The 16,810-nt window shown below is 58.6% G+C and overlaps 1 protein-coding gene across 3 annotated transcripts in view; it reads left to right on the forward strand.

The window, feature by feature from the left end:
* The first annotated feature begins 642 nt into the window (after positions 1-642).
* LOC140492646 (uncharacterized) overlaps positions 643-16,810 on the forward strand; it is a 45,324-nt gene continuing 29,156 nt past the window's right edge. For all 3 annotated transcript variants that reach the window (XM_072591679.1, XM_072591680.1, XM_072591681.1), the window contains exons 1-7: positions 643-1,815; positions 3,180-3,242; positions 3,888-4,017; positions 7,938-8,067; positions 10,976-11,078; positions 11,239-12,812; positions 14,915-15,074. In XM_072591679.1, the coding sequence (XP_072447780.1) occupies positions 1,776-1,815; positions 3,180-3,242; positions 3,888-4,017; positions 7,938-8,067; positions 10,976-11,078; positions 11,239-12,812; positions 14,915-15,074 (2,200 nt within the window). In that variant the 5' untranslated portion in view covers positions 643-1,775. The remainder of the gene's footprint in view (positions 1,816-3,179; positions 3,243-3,887; positions 4,018-7,937; positions 8,068-10,975; positions 11,079-11,238; positions 12,813-14,914; positions 15,075-16,810) is intronic.

The following is a 16,810-nucleotide window of genomic DNA, read 5'->3' on the forward strand; positions in this document are numbered from 1 at the left end:
CCGCCCCCCTCATACCAGCCCCGCCCCCGATCCTCCCTCACTCACCGAACCCTCCGATACCAGCCCCGCCCACTAATTCCAGCCTCACCCCGATATTAGCTCCGCCCCCTCAATCTCGCCCCGCCCCAATCCTCACCCTGCCCCCCCCCCCCCCAACCTTGACCTTCCCCCTCCTGGAACCGCACCTAATACCTCACCCCGTGATATTAGCCCCGCCCCCCACAAACTAACCCCGCCCCGCTCCATTATACTAGCCCCGCCCCCTCATCACTGCCCCAATCTCGTTCCGCTCGTTTCCTGATACTAGCCCCGCCCCTTCATACCTGCCCCGCCCCCTCATAACCGCCCCGCCCCTTCATACCTGCCCCCGCCCCCTCATAACCGCCCCGCCCCTTCATACCTGCCCCGCCCCCTCATAACCGCCCCGCCCCTTCACTCCAGTCCCCGCCCCCCCGTTCCGGTTGTGTCCTGACACTAAGCCCCGCCCCCTCATAGCTGCCCCGCCCCTTCATACCTGCCCCGCCCCTTCATTCCAGCCCCCGCCCCTTCATACCTGCCCCGCCCCCTCATACCTGCCCCGCCCCTTCACCCCCCAGTCCCCGCCCCCCCGTTCCGGTTGTGTCCTGACACTAAGCCCCGCCCCCTCCCGCAGGTGAGGCCTACGCTCAGGCTCGGAGTGAGAGGCCTCAGGCCGAGGCAAGAGGATCCTGACACCCTCACCGGGTAGGGGGACAGCGAGAAACCCGGACCCAGGGAGGCGGGAAGGAGCCGGAGCCCGAGCCCGTCCTTAACCTGCAGCAGCAGGTTTCCTCAGTGATCCCCGGGGAGCGGAGCTAACCAGGGGGTAACCAGCTACAAAAAAACAACCCTGACAGTGACTGGAGGTTACCTGGAGAACCAGCAGCATCGGTCTGGACACAGAGACAGAGAGAGAGATGTTTCCCCAATCACCCCCCCCCCCCCCCCCCCTCCTCAGAGCTCATTTACCTTCCACTGTCACTAACTCAACTCTTAACTAACTAACTAATTGTTAAACTACAGCTTGGCATCACTAACTAATCGCTCAACTAGTGGAACCGATCAAACTGCTGGAATTTGTCACTAAACCTTTGGTTACTTCGATCCAATCATTAAATCACTGACAAACCAAAGGATCGGAATCATTTAGTTAGTTTATTGTTGGAATTCTTCACTAAACTAAACTAGAATTAACCAATCCAGTTTTGAGTGACAGTAACTATTCACTAACCTGCTGGTAGATATTATCAAGCTGTTAAAATTAATTCTGAGTTATTAAGTTGTTGTAACCGATTAAACTCCGGTAACTAATCATGAATGATTTGATCTCTTAATGCTGGCGTGTGAACCAATAATCTACAGAAATAAAGGACAAGATGGAATATAGCCAGCCAAACTAACTCGTAGTGAATAACCAAACCTCAGCTGCAGTAACTTATTGAAATGTAGTAACCAAATCAAGAAAATACTAACTTCAGTAACTCCAACTGAATGCCAATAAGTGAGCCTTTGGTCACTTAACTATGCATTAACCTAACCTTACTATAAACTACAGGAAACAGAACTGACTGAATTGTTATTAGTGTTGGTGACCCCTTCGGTATTTCGGGTCATTTGACTGAGACTAGGGTTGTGAGTTCTGTGAGGTTGATCCAGGCTATCTGATCAGGATTGGTCTTGCAGCTAGATTGGACAGACTGTCACCATGCAATGAGCCCTCACCTTCCTGTTAATCCTTCGGCGGCTATCAGGACTTGATGGAGAATGGGGAGATGGGACAGAATCGAGTCCAAGAAGGTAAGAATTAAACTTTGAGTTGACTACAAAGGTTTGCAGAGAATCTTGGGATCGGTGGATGAAGTTCAATACAAACCAACTATTTCATTTAAACGTTTTTACTCGTTATCAATGACATGTATTTATGTAGCTATCAACATAGTAATGCTTCCCATTTAGAGACAGTAAGACAAGAGGTTGATTTTCTAAGGAGTGTATCTAAAGAAAGAGAGAGAGTTCCAGATCCTGGGGCCCAGACAGCGGAAAGCACGGTCCGCAATGGTGGAGCGATTAGAATCGGGGAATGGTCAAGGAGCTGGAATTGGAGAGGGTTACAGAGGTAGGGAGGGGTGTAGGGGCTGGAGGGGGTGATGGAGATAGGGAGGGAGGGAGGGGTGTAGGGGCTGGAGGAGGTAACAGAGATAGGGAGGGAGGGAGGGGTGTAGGGGCTGGAGGAGGTAACAGAGATAGGGAGGGAGGGAGGGGTGTAGGGGCTGGAGGAGGTAACAGAGATAGGGAGGGAGGGGGATGTAGGGGCTGGAGGAGGTGACGGAGATAGGGAGGGAGGGGGATGTAGGGGCTGGAGGAGGTGACGGAGATAGGGAGGGAGGGGGATGTAGGGGCTGGAGGAGGTGACGGAGATAGGGAGGGAGGGGGATGTAGGGGCTGGAGGAGGTGACGGAGATAAGGAGGGAGGGAGGGGGATGTAGGGGCTGGAGGAGGTGACGGAGATAGGGAGGGAGGGGGATGTAGGGGCTGGAGGAGGTGACGGAGATAGGGAGGGAGGGGGATGTAGGGGCTGGAGGAGGTGACGGAGATAGGGAGGGAGGGGGATGTAGGGGCTGGAGGAGGTGACGGAGATAGGGAGGGAGGGGGATGTAGGGGCTGGAGGAGGTGACGGAGATAGGGAGGGAGGGGGATGTAGGGGCTGGAGGAGGTGACGGAGGTAGGGAGGGAGGGGGATGTAGGGGCTGGAGGAGGTGACGGAGATAGGGAGGGAGGGGGATGTAGGGGCTGGAGGAGGTGACGGAGATAGGGATGGAGGGAGATGTAGGGGCTGGAGGAGGTGACGGAGATAGGGAGGGAGGGAGGGGGATGTAGGGGCTGGAGGAGGTGATGGAGGGATGGAGGGAGATGTAGGGGCTGGAGGAGGTGACGGAGGTATGGAGTAAGATTTCTCTTACCTGTTGCTGACTGTAGTTGAGCTGTTGTGTTGCTCAGTGCTTCCCTATCAGGACTGTGGGTATGGGCAGTGATTGTTTGAATGAGCAGTGATCAGAGGGGTCACCCTTCTCAGGCCTGTGCTGCGATGTACCTTTGTGCTGACTTCAAGAAGCTGAGCCTGAATTTCAGCATTACTCCATTCCTGTCTTTTCCACTTGCAGTGTGCCAAAAATTCCAGGTTCTGGAAGATCAAACAGTGGCCCATGTGCTACAGGAGCAAGAGAGTGAGTATGGGGTTGTGTGCACATGTGCATACTGAGATGTGCCTGTGTGTATGTCTACCTGTCTCTGTGCCTGCCTGTGTTGTCTTGCTGTGTATTAGTGCCTGTGTATGCCTGTATCAGATCATTCTTATCTCTTCTTCATGCCTGTGCCTATGCAGGCAATCTGTGCCTGTATCAGTTATGCCTGTGATGAGGTCAGTGCATGTCAATGTACAGGAGTGACACACCTGTATCATTGTTGATGCCACTGTCGTGTTTAGGCCTGTATTGTGTGTGTGATGGAATGTGGGTGTGTACTGAAGCCTCTATATGGATATTTGAGGGTGTGATTCATGCTTGTATTGTGGTGTGTGCGTTTGTACTTATTTGAGCTGGTGTTCATGCCTGCTTTGGGGCCTGAGAGAGTGTGGGACTGTGAATGGATATGGAGTTGGGGTCTGTGTTGGGGAGTGGTTGGAGCTGTGCCTGTATCGAAGTATGAGTGTCTGTGTGGTAACGTCTGTACTGGGGTGTAGGTGTCTGTGCCTGGATCAGTGTGTGTGGCTGGCTATGTCTGGGTCTGGGGGTGAATCTGGGTGTGTGTCTGTCTATCTATCTGTTTCAGTAATCTCAGTGATTTAATTCCCTCTCTGAACCCTATTGCAGTTCAGCAGCATCTCTCCGCCAACAAGCTGAAGAGCCTGGGGGTTCGCCTCAATCTCGAGCTGGCAAGGAAACTGCAGGAGCAGGAGGATGAGAGGAGCAGGCAACTCCAATGGAAGCTGCACAAATACATGTGAGGCTTGGGCAAGGGAGAGAGGAGGGAACAGCACAGGGAGGAAGGGACAGGGCCATTGCTGGCTGCAGACACCAGGCTCTGCTTCCTCCTCGTATTGAGTAGCCAGGGCCTCACTAGAGGAACAAACCCTGCAGGATCCAGAGGCCTTTGGAACTCAGTGGTCTTCCTGTGCTCCCACTCGTTCCTCCTCTCTAGTGGGAAGGAAGAGGCCATTCAGCCCATTGGGGTTTCCCTCAAACCATCTTCCTCAAGATTCTGATTCCTGAAAATCCAGTGATTGACACCTCCCCTCCCACATACACCCCCCCCATCACTGTCACCTCCGCCAGCCCCTATACCCCCTCCCTATCTCTGTAACCCCCTCCAGCCCCTACACCCCCTCCCTATCTCTGTAACCCCCTCCAGCCCCTACACCCCCTCCCTATCTCTGTAACCCTCTCCAGCCCCTACACCCCCTCCCTATCTCTGTAACCTCCTCCAGCCCCTACACCCCCTCCCTATCTCTGTAACCCCCTCCAGCCCCTACACCCCCTCCCTATCTCTGTAACCCCCTCCAGCCCCTACACCCCCCTCCCTATCTCTGTAACCCCCCTCCAGCCCCTACACCCCCTCCCTATCTCTGTAACCCCCTCCAGCCCCTACACCCCCTCCCTATCTCTGTAACCCCCTCCAGCCCCTACACCCCCTCCCTATCTCTGTAACCCCCTCCAGCCCCTACACCCCCCTCCCTATCTCTAACCCCCTACATGCCCTCCCTATCTCTGTAACCCGCTACACCCCCTCCCTATCTCTGTCACCCCCTCCCTATCGCTGTGACCCCCTCCAGCCCCTACACCCCCTCCCTATCTCTGTAACCCCCTCCAGCCCCTACACCCCTCCCTGTCTCTGGAACCCCCTACACCCCTCCCTGTCTCTGTCACCCCCTCCAGCCCCTGAACTCCCTCCCTATCTCTGTCACCCCCTCCCTATCTCTGTTACCCCCTCCAGCCCCTACACCCCCTCCCTATCTCTGTAACCCCCTCCAGCCCCTACACCCCCCTCCCTATCTCTGTAACCCCCCTCCAGCCCCTACACCCCCTCCCTATCTCTGTAACCCCCTCCAGCCCCTACACCCCCTCCCTATCTCTGTAACCCCCTCCAGCCCCTACACCCCCTCCCTATCTCTGTAACCCCCTCCAGCCCCTACACCCCCCTCCCTATCTCTAACCCCCTACATGCCCTCCCTATCTCTGTAACCCGCTACACCCCCTCCCTATCTCTGTCACCCCCTCCCTATCGCTGTGACCCCCTCCAGCCCCTACACCCCCTCCCTATCTCTGTAACCCCCTCCAGCCCCTACACCCCTCCCTGTCTCTGGAACCCCCTACACCCCTCCCTGTCTCTGTCACCCCCTCCAGCCCCTGAACTCCCTCCCTATCTCTGTCACCCCCTCCCTATCTCTGTTACCCCCTCCAGCCCCTACATCCCCTCCCTATCTCTGTCACGCCCTCCAGCCCCTACATTCCCCTCCCTATCTCTGTAACCCCCTACATTCCCCTCCCTATCTCTGTCACCCCCTTCAATTCCAGCCCCTTGACCATCCCGCGATTCCCATCGCTGCCTCACTGCTGGCAGTGCCTTCAGCTGCCTGGGTGCCAGGTTCTGGGATTCTCCTTGTGAAACCTGCATGTTGATTGGTCGCACCAGCTCAGTCAGGGTAGCCTTGAGGAGGAGCACATTGAGTGTGGCTGTGATAGATTTCTTGAACAGTATGTCACGGAACCGACGAGGAAGCAAGCTGTCCTAGATCTGGTCCTGTGTCATGAGGCGGGAATAATTAACGACCTCACAGTAAGGGATCCTTTTGGATGGAGCGATCACAGTACGATTGAATTTAGAATACAGAAGGAGAGTGTGAAGATAAAAATCCAACACCTAGGTCCTGTGCTTAAACAACGGGAACTGCATTAGAATGAGGGAGGGCTTGGCTAAAGTTGACTGGAAAGAAAGATTTTATGGAGGAATAGCAGTGGAGGACTTTCCAAGCAATTTTCCAAAGTGCTCAGCAAAAGTATGTTCCAGTGAAAAGGAAGCAGTGTAAGAAAAGGGGTAAACTGCCACGGGTGGTGAAGGAAGTAAGGGAGACGATCAAAGTGAGAGAGGAGGCAGATCCAGTGGCCACGATCAGCGGAAAACGAGAAGGTTGGGAAAACTTTCAAGGTCAACAGAAAGCTACAAAAAGAGCTTTAAAGAAAAGCAAGATCCCACAGTGGAGGTGGTGTACCTAGATTTCCAAAAGGCCTTTGACAAGGTGCCACACATAAAGCTGCTGCATAAGATAAGGTGCATGGTGTTAGGGATAGAATATTAGTGTGATAGAGGATTGGTTGACTGATGGAAAGCAAAGAGTGGGGATAAATGAGTGCAATCTTGGATGGCAATCAGTGACTAGTGGTGTGCCTCAGGGATCGGTATTGGGACCACGATTATTTATAAGTTATATAGATGATTTGGAATTGGGGACCACACGTACGGTGTCTAAATTTGCTGATGACACGAAGATGCATGGCAGAGCAAAGTGTGCAGGGAACTGTGAAACTTTGTACAGGAACAAAGTTGGCAAAGGTCTGGCAGATGGAATACAATGTTAGTAAATGTGAAGTCATACTTTTTGGTAGAGGTAACAGTAAAACATGAATGGTAAAACATTGCAACATGCTGCTGTGCAGAGGGACCTGGGTGTCCTTGTGCATGAATCGCAGAGGGTTGGTCTGCAGGTACAACAAGTAATTAGGAAGGCAAATGGAATTTCATCCTTCATTGCTAAAGGGGTTGAGTTTAAAAGCAGAGAGGTAATGTTACAGCTGTACAAGGTGCTGGTCAGGCCACACCTAGAGGTCACTGCGCAGATTTGGTCTCCTTACTTAAGAAAGGATGTACTTGTGCTGGAGAAGGTGCAGAGGGGGTTCACTAGGTTGATCCCCTAGTTGGGAGCTGAGGGGGTTGGTTTATGAGGAGAGGTTGAGTAGACTGGGATTGTATTCATTGGAATACACGGTGGCACAGTGGTTAGCACTGCTGCCTCACAGCGCCAGGGACCTGGGTTCGATTCCTGCCTCGGGTGACTGTCTGTGTGGAATTTGCACATTCTCCCCGTGTCTGCGTGGGTTTCCTCTGGTTTCCTCCCACAGTTTAGGTGAATTGGTCATGCTAAATTGCCCATAGTGTTAGGTGTAGGGGTATGGGTGGGTTGCTCTTCAGAGGGACTTGGTGGGCCGAGGGGCCTGTTTCCACACTGTAAGTAATCTAATCTAAAAATGAGGGGGAATCTTACAGAAACATATAAAATTATGAAGGGAATCGGTAAGGTAGAAGTAGAGAAGCAGTGAAACTAGGACAATAGCCTCCAGATTAGAGGGAGCAGATTTCAGACTGAATTGAGAAGGAACATCATCACCCAGAGAGTTGTTAACCTGTGGAATTCCTTGCCCAGTGAAGGAGGTGATCTCTACTTCAGTAAATGTTTTTAAAGTTAAGGTGGATTTTTTTTTTGAACAATAAAGGAGTTAAAGGATATGGTGAAGGGGTGGCTAAGTGGAGCTGAGGCCAGGAAGAGATCAACCATGATCTTATGAAATGGCGGAGCAGGTTCGAAGGGCTGGACGACCTATTCCTGCTCCTGTTTTTTACGTCAGGATGGGGAGTGTTTCGGAGCGGAGCTTTCGGGGGGTGGTGTTCCCATGGATCTGCTGCCCGTGTCCTCCTAGATGGAAGTGGTGATGGGTTTGGAAGGAGCCCTGGTGAGTTTGTACAGTGGTCACCAGGGAAACAGCACACAGCCATTCCACTGTGAGGGGCGCGGCGATCTCGTTGGAGCTCAGTGTCGGGTCTGTACAGGGCCATGAGGGAATTTTAACCCGTGCCTTTTTCCTGGACAGTCAGAACATGGAGAGTGATTATCCCCAGACAATCCAGGAGGAACAACAGCAAAAGGAAGCCAGCCAACATCAGAGGCTCCTGCACACAGAGGCGAGATTATCACCAGCCGTTGGGGCCAGATTGCTCGAGGTCAGCCTTTAGAATTCTGTAGCACCATCCCCAACCTCAGGGCATGTCAACACAAGGCAGTGTGCTCACCGGCAATATCAGCAGCCTGTTTGTGTACGGCTGAATCCCCAAGATTGTGGTGTGCCACTGAACTCGTTCACCTGTTTTTAGGACAATTAGCTAAAGTGTCAGTGGTTAGCCCCAGGTCGTGGGAGTGAACTCACCATCCCTTCCTCAATAGTGCCTTCAGATCTTCAACACTCCCCTCGGAAACTGGACTTCATCTCAGGGTCGTGTTCACATCTGAAAAACAGCTGCTCCGACAGTGCAGCACTCCCTCAGCACTGACCCTCCGACAGTGCAGCACTCCCTCAGCACTGACCCTCCGACAGTGCAGCACTCCCTCAGCACTGACCCTCCGACAGTGCAGCACTCCCTCAGCACTGACCCTCCGACAGTGCAGCACTCCCTCTGCACTGACCCTCCGACAGTGCAGCACTCCCTCTGCACTGACCCTCCGACAGTGCAGCACTCCCTCAGCACTGACCCTCCGACAGTGCGGCGCTCCCTCCGACAGTGCGGCGCTCCCTCAGCACTGACCCTCCGACAGTGCAGCACTCCCTCAGCACTGACCCTCCGACAGTGCAGCACTCCCTCAGCACTGACCCTCCGACAGTGCAGCACTCCCTCTGCACTGACCCTCCGACAGTGCAGCACTCCCTCTGCACTGACCCTCCGACAGTGCAGCACTCCCTCTGCACTGACCCTCCGACAGTGCAGCACTCCCTCAGCACTGACCCTCCGACAGTGCAGCACTCCCTCTGCACTGACCCTCCGACAGTGCGGCGCTCCCTCAGCACTGACCCTCCCGACAGTGCGGCGCCCCCTCAGCACTGACCCCCCGACAGTGCGGCACTCCCTCAGCACTGACCCCCCGACAGTGCGGCACTCCCTCAGCACTGACCCTCCGACAGTGCGGCGATCCCTCAGCACTGACCCCCCGACAGTGCCCACTCCCTCAGCACTGACCCTCCGACAGTGCAGCACTCCCTCAGCACTGACCCTCCGACAATGTGGCGCTCCCTCAGCACTGACCCTCCGACAGTGCGGCGCTCCCTCAGCACTGACCCTCCGACAGTGCGGCACTCCCTCAGCACTGACCCTCCGACAGTGCGGCACTCCCTCAGCACTGACCCTCCGACAGTGCGGCGCTCCCTCAGCACTGACCCTCCGACAGTGCCCACTCCCTCAGCGCTGACCTTCTGACATTGCCCACTCCCTCAGCACTGACTCTCCGACAGTGCGGCGCTCCCTCAGCACTGACCCTCCGACAGTGCAGCACTCCCTCAGCACTGACCCTCCGACAGTGCGGCGCTCCCTCAGCACTGACCCTCCGACAGTGCGGCGCTCCCTCAGCACTGACCCTCCGACAGTGCGGCGCTCCCTCAGCGCTGACCCTCCGACAGTGCGGTGCTCCCTCAGCGCTGACCCTCCGACAGTGCGGCGCTCCCTCAGCGCTGACCCTCCGACAGTGCGGCGCTCCCTCAGCGCTGACCCTCCGACAGTGCGGCGCTCCCTCACCGCTGACCCCATATCCTGAAAGTGTGCACAGTATGATCCCCTGGTCGTGGTGTGTTACTTTCGTCTGACACTGGGACGGTCTGTCCGGATTTGTACTCTGGTCCCTGGAATGCACCTTGAACACACAAGCTTTTTGGGCACATGCAGGGTCACTCCCAGCTAATAAGGTTTTGGCCAGGATTGACCATATGTTCTCCCTGAGCCCCTGCTGGGCTTGTCTGTGTGATAGGCAGTGCTGGTGTGAAAGGACAGGACCAGATTATACCTTCCCATCGTTGTCCCAGTGAGCCCTGGGTTCGGGGGGATTCCTGATCACTGTCCCAGTGAGCCCTGGGTTCGGGGGGATTCCTGATCACTGTCCCAGTGAGGCCTGGGTTAGGGAGGATTCCTGATCACTGTCCCAGTGAGCCCTGGGTTAGGGGGTTTCCTGATCACTGTCCCAGTGAGCCCTGGGTTAGGGGGGGATTCCTGATCACTCTCCCAGTGAGCCCTGGGTTAGGGGGGATTCCTGATCACTGTCCCAGTGAGTCCTGGGTTAGGGGGGGGATTCCTGATCACTGTCCCAGTGAGCCCTGGGTTAGGGGGGATTCCTGATCACTGTCCCAGTGAGCCCTGGGTTAGGGGGGGATTCCTGATCACTGTCCCAGTGAGCCCTGGGTTAGGGGGGGATTCCTGATCACTGTCCCAGTGAGCCCTGGGTTGGGGGGGGATTCCTGATCACTATCCCAGTGAGCCCTGGGTTAGGGAGGATTCCTGATCACTGTCCCAGTGAGCCCTGGGTTGGGGGATTCCTGATCACTGTCCCAGTGAGCCCTGGGTTAGGGGGGATTCCTGATCACTGTCCCAGTGAGCCCTGGGTTGGGGGATTCCTGATCACTGTCCCAGTGAGCCCTGGGTTAGGGGGGGATTCCTGATCACTGTCCCAGTGAGCCCTGGGTTGGGGGGGGATTCCTGATCACTATCCCAGTGAGCCCTGGGTTAGGGAGGATTCCTGATCACTGTCCCAGTGAGCCCTGGGTTAGGGGGGGATTCCTGATCACTGTCCCAGTGAGCCCTGGGTTGGGGGATTCCTGATCACTGTCCCAGTGAGCCCTGGTTTAGGGGCGATTCCTGATCACTGTCCCAGTGAGCCCTGGGTTAGGGGGGATTCCTGATCACTGTCCCAGTGAGCCCTGGGTTAGGGGGGATTCCTGATCACTGTCCCAGTGAGCCCTGGGTTAGGGGGGATTCCTGATCACTGTCCCAGTGAGCCCTGGGTTAGGGGGAATTCCTGATCCTGATCCTCACTGGTGGTTGGGTTCAGAGTGAGAGATCCCTATGGTTTTAAACTCTGCTCCTTGATTTGCAGGTGAGCAGGAGCAGGTCACGAAGGTTGGAGAGGAGAGAGAGGGGCCGACATAGTGAGGACTCTGAGGATCGGAAGGAGTCCACGACAGGGAACAGCGATGACGGTAACTCACGTTTCCTGGTCACCCTGCAGGCTCCCGGTTTAACGGGGAAGTGGGGTGGTGGGAGTCCTCAACGTCACTTGGCTCCTCATCCTTTCCGAACCTTCGGAGGACAAGGGTGGGTTTCAGGAATAACACTCTCCTTATCTCTCCTGCCTGCCAGATTCACTGGATCACTGGGATCGTCCGGTGCGGCGGGAATTTCCCCGGCACGGTCGACCGCGGTCGCGCCAGCCCCTCGTGTGGAGCGAGTTGGAGGCAGATGCTGGATGGTACGAGGGGGATGGCTGCCCCGATGGGGGTTCGGAGCGTGGAGCAGGGGGCACGGGCCCTGACGTTTCCCAGCGGGACCAGGAGCAACTGGGAAGCAGCCCGTTTCCGGAGCGCACCCTGGGTCATGTGGGTGAGGCATTCCAGACCCTCAAAGAGGATGTTCCTGGAGCCAGGCCAATGCCCCATCCCAAGAGGACTCACGGGCTCCAGGCAGCAGAAAGAGCCAGGGAAGGAGCCGGTCGGAAGCGGGAACGCCGTTCAGAACGAGTGGGTGAGGGGTCCGATTCCTCCAGGATTCTCCCTGTCTCCCGTCCCAGGGCAGGTCCCGACCTCACTCGGAGAGGCGCCTCCGATTCCGAGTCCCATTCGAGGCGTCGGAAGCACAATCGGATCCCCGGGGAGATCCGGTCCCGGGCCAGATCCGCGGACGGCCATCCGGCTCGGAGCGGAAGGAGCCAGGAACCCCTCCGACACCAAGCTCCAGGCCAGGGGGATACCAGGACATTGGCTCCCCCACGGGATCGTCTCGGCCATTTGGTTACCGGACCTGGAGCCAATCACCTCAACCTTCCCCGAGATCCCATAGAGCGGCCGGAACGGGAGGGGAGACGGCAGGAAGCGAATGGGCATCAGCCATTGGCTGCTCGAGACAGGAAGAGGCAGAGCCGTCATCCACTGGTTGCCGGTGACCAGCAAACTCATCCACCATTGGCTGTCAGTCAGAAGCATGCCCCTCAACCATTGGTCATCGGTGAAAGTCCCACCCATTACCCACCGCGCACCAAAGTCAAAGTCAAACAGGTCCATTTCTTATTGGATGCTGATGAGAGGGTCAAGCCTGTCCATTGCCCAGAGGCCAGCAAGGCAAAACAGGTCCAACGGCCAGTGGATCTGAAGAGGATGGGTGCCCATTGGCTGATTGCCAGCAAGCTCCAGCCCCCACTGGCTGTTGAAGAGAAGGGAAAACATGCCCAAATCCCATTGGCTGTCAAAGAGAGGAAACGCCCATTACACTCCACATTGGCCAATAGAAACCACCTCCAGTACCGCCTGGGTACCAAAGAGGCAGATGCCATCATCGATTACGTCTTGGACAAACGGGAAGCAAAGGATCTGGTTTCCCCAAAACCCCTCAGCCAATCACCACCCGCCTTCCGAGGGAATCCCTCTTCAGAAACAGACAGAGGGGATCCCGTCAGAGTCTCGACCAACAACCGACAGATCTTATCTTCCCCTTTGGTTGGTGATTCCCGTGAGGATCCCAGGGCACCAGCTGGTCTGGGTGCACCGAGAGATCCCGCCAGGAATTCCAGCAGCGGTCGGTGCCGGGTGACACCCCGACCTCACCCAGCGGGCACTCACCGGAGACATGGACCATCACCAAGGCCGGCACACGGACCCGAGTTGAACAGTAGCTCGGTCCAATTCGAGGCTGGAAAGCTGACCAGAGGCCGGCTAGTGGAGGTGAGAGACTCCATTCTCCCCGATCCCAATCCCGATCCTGATCCTGATCCAATTGTGTATTCGGAGGAGTTGCTGCTGGTTTGAGCTGGTGAGGAAGGTTCTCTCCCTGGTGACTGCGTAACCATGATCCCCCTTCACAGTCATCCTGTAGCAATTGTCCCTCCTCACAGAGATCACACAGCAATGGCTGCCTTACCATACTGACTCCATTATGTTCAGATGGTCATCTGATCACAATGAGCTCTACAGTGAATCCTGCTGCTGGAAGGGTAGGGGGTGGGGGCGAGGGTGATCCCTCTGTGTGTGGGGGGGGGGGGGGGGGAGCCCTCCCCGCGGTGATCCCTCTGTGTGTGGGGGGGGGGGAGCCCTCCCCGCGGTGATCCCTCTGTGTGTGTGGGGGGTGGGGGGAATCCCTCCCCGCGGTGATCCCTCAGTGTGTGTGGGGGGTGGGGGGAATCCCTCCCCGCGGTGATCCCTCTGTGTGTGTGGGGGGTGGGGGGAATCCCTCCCCGCGGTGATCCCTCAGTGTGTGTGGGGGGGGGGGTGAAACCCTCCCCGCGGTGATCCCTCTGTGTGTGGGGGGGGGGGTGAAACTCTCCCCGCGGTGATCCCTCAGTGTGTGGGGGGGGGGGTGAAACCCTCCCCGCGGTGATCCCTGTGTGTGTGTGGGGGGTGGGGGGAATCCCTCCCCACGGTGATCCCTCAGTGTGTGTGGGGGGTGGGGGGAATCCCTCCCCGCGGTGATCCCTCAGTGTGTGTGGGGGGTGGGGGGAATCCCTCCCCACGGTGATCCCTCTGTGTGTGTGGGGTGTGGGGATCCCTCCCCGCGGTGATCCCTCTGTGTGTGTGGGGGGGGGGGTGAAACCCTCCCCGCGGTGATCCCTCTGTGTGTGTGGGGTGTGGGGATCCCTCCCCGCGGTGATCCCTCTGTGTGTGGAGGGTGGGGGGTGAAACCCTCCCCGCGGTGATCCCTCTGTGTGTGTGGGGGGTGGGGGGAATCCCTCCCCGCGGTGATTCCTCAGTGTGTGTGGGGGGTGGGGGGAATCCCTCCCCACGGTGATCCCTCTGTGTGTGTGGAGGGTGGGGGGGAATCCCTCCCCGCGGGTGATTCCTCAGTGTGTGTGGGGGGGTGGGGGGAATCCCTCCCCGCGGTGATTCCTCAGTGTGTGTGGGGGGTGGGGGGAATCCCTCCCCACGGGTGATCCCTCTGTGTGTGTGGAGGGTGGGGGGAATCCCTCCCCGCGGTGATCCCTCTGTGTGTGTGGGGGGGTGGGGGGAATCCCTCCCCACGGTGATCCCTCTGTGTGTGTGGAGGGTGGGGGGAATCCCTCCCCGCGGTGATCCCTCTGTGTGTGTGGGGGGGTGGGGGGGGAATCCCTCCCCGCGGGTGATCCCTCTGTGTGTGTGGAGGGTGGGGGGGTGAAACCCTCCCCCGCGGTGATCCCTCTGTGTGTGTGGAGGGTGGGGGGGAATCCCTCCCCGCGGTGATCCCTCTGTGTGTGTGGGGGGGTGGGGGGAATCCCTCCCCGCGGTGATCCCTCTCTGTGTGTTTGGGGGGGGGTGTGAAACCCTCCCCGCGGTGATCCCTCTGTGTGTGGGGGGGGGGGGGGTGAAAACCCTCCCCGCGGTGATCCCTCAGTGTGTGTGGGAGGTGGGGGGAATCCCTCCCCGCGGTGATTCCTCAGTGTGTGTGGAGGGTGGGGGGATTCCCTCCCCGCGGTGATTCCTCAGTGTGTGTGGAGGGTGGGGGGATTCCCTCCCCACGGTGATCCCTCTGTGTGTGGGGGGGTGTGGGGATCCCTCCCCACGGTGATCCCTCTGTGTGTGTGTGGGGTGTGGGGATCCCTCCCCGCGGTGATCCCTCTGTGTGTGTGGAGGGTGGGGGGGAATCCCTCCCCACGGTGATCCCTCTGTGTGTGGGGGGGGTGGGGGGGAATCCCCTCCCCACGGTGATCCCTCTGTGTGTGTGGGGGGTGGGGGGAATCCCTCCCCGCGGTGAGGGTAGTGTGGTCCTTAGCCTTGCCGCGATCTTTGTTGATGGTGAGAGAGGGAGGGGGGATGTTTCCACTCACTGATGGAATGTTTTGGTGTTTTCGGTAAAGGATGTGAGTGACAGGAAGTTACTGGGTCCCCCGCCGGCAGGAGTCTCCCTCGGTACGAGACCACGTGGACAGGGCCCAGAGGGAGACCAGCGAGAAACCGAGGGGGCCCACAGTCCGACAGGCCCTCAGGCAAACAGACAGGAGAACGGGCTCCACACAGGTACACACCCCCCCCCTCCCCGGCACGGGGTTACTGGGCCGGGGGGAACGGGGAATACCGGGCCGGGGGGAACGGGGAAATACCGGGCCGGGGGAACGGGGAATACCGGGCCAGGGAAACGGGGAATACCGGGCCGGGGGAACGGGGAATACCGGGCCGGGGGGAACGGGGAATACCGGGCCGGGGGAAGGGGAATACCGTGGCCGGGGGAACGGGGAATACCGGGCCGGGGGGAGGGAGATACCGGGCCGGGGAAAGGGAAATACCGGGCCGGGGAACGGGGAATACCGGGCCGGGGAACAGGGAATACCGGGCCGGGGGGAACGGGGGAATACCGGGCCGGGGAACGGGGAATACCGGACCCGGGGGAAGGGGAATACCGTGCCGGGGAACGGGAATACCGGGCCGGGGGAACGGGGAATACCGGGCCGGGGGAACGGGGAATACCGGGCCGGGGGAACGGGGAATACCGGACCGGGGGAAGGGGAATACCGGGCCGGGGATCGGGGGAATACCGGGCCCGGGGGAACGGGGAATACCGGGCCGGGGGAACGGGGAATACCGGGCCGGGAAAGGGAGATACCGGGCCGGGGGGAGGGAGATACCGGGCCAGGGAAAGGGAGAAGGGTGGGCAGGAGGATACCTGGCATATCCCCCCCTCCTTCCCCCTCACCCCTCCTTCCCCCTCACCCCTCCTTCCCCCGTCACCCTCTCCTTCCCCCTCACCCCTCCTTCCCCTCCAGCACCCCTCCTTCCCCCTCACCCCTCCTTCCCCCTCACCCCTCCTTCCCCCTCACCCCTCCTTCCCCCTCACCCTTCCTTCCCCCTCACCCCTTCCTTCCCCCTCACCCCTCCTTCCCCCTCACCCCTCCTTCCCCTCACCCCTCCTCCCCTCACCCTCCTTCCCTCACCCTCCTTCCCCCTCACCCCTCCTTCCCCCTCACCCCTCCTTCCCCCTCACCCCTCCTTCCCCCTCACCCCTCCTTCCCCCTCACCCCTCCTTCCCCCTCACCTCTCCTTCCCCCTCACCTCTCCTTCCCCCTCACCCCTCCTTCCCCCTCACCCCTCCTTCCCCCTCACCCCTCCTTCCCCCTCACCCCTCCTTCCCCCTCACCCCTCCTTCCCCCTCACCCCTCCTTCCCCCTCACCCCTCCTTCCCCCTCACCCCTCCTTCCCCCTCACCCCTCCTTCCCCTCACCCCCTCCTTCCCCCTCACCCCTCCTTCCCCTCACCCCTCCTTCCCCCTCACCCCTCCTTCCCCCTCACCCCTCCTTCCCCCTCACCCCTCCTTCCCCCTCACCCCTCCTTCCCCCTCACCCCTCCTTCCCCCTCACCCCTCCTTCCCCCTCACCCCTCCTTCCCCCTCACCTCTCCTTCCCCCTCACCTCTCCTTCCCCCTCACCCCTCCTTCCCCCTCACCCCTCCCTTCCCCCCTCACCCCTCCTTCCCTCCTCACCCCTCCTTCCCCTCACCCTCCTTCCCCCTCACCCCTCCTTCCCCCTCACCCCTCCTTCCCCCCTCACCCCTCCTTCCCCTCGACCCCTCCTTCCCCCTCACCCCTCCTTCCCCCTCACCCCTTCTTTCCTCTTACCCACTCCGCTTCCCTCTTAGCCCCTCCCCTCTTAACCTTCCCTTCCCCCTGCTGACTTTCCGCCCCTCCCCCCCCACCTGTCTCATGTCTCTGTATTCCCCAGAGGAGGTGCGAGTATCTGAAAGGCCGGAGAGAAGCTGCCCGT

This window comes from Chiloscyllium punctatum, chromosome 21 (genome assembly GCF_047496795.1).
Source record: "Chiloscyllium punctatum isolate Juve2018m chromosome 21, sChiPun1.3, whole genome shotgun sequence".
Lineage (NCBI taxonomy): Eukaryota > Metazoa > Chordata > Chondrichthyes > Orectolobiformes > Hemiscylliidae > Chiloscyllium > Chiloscyllium punctatum.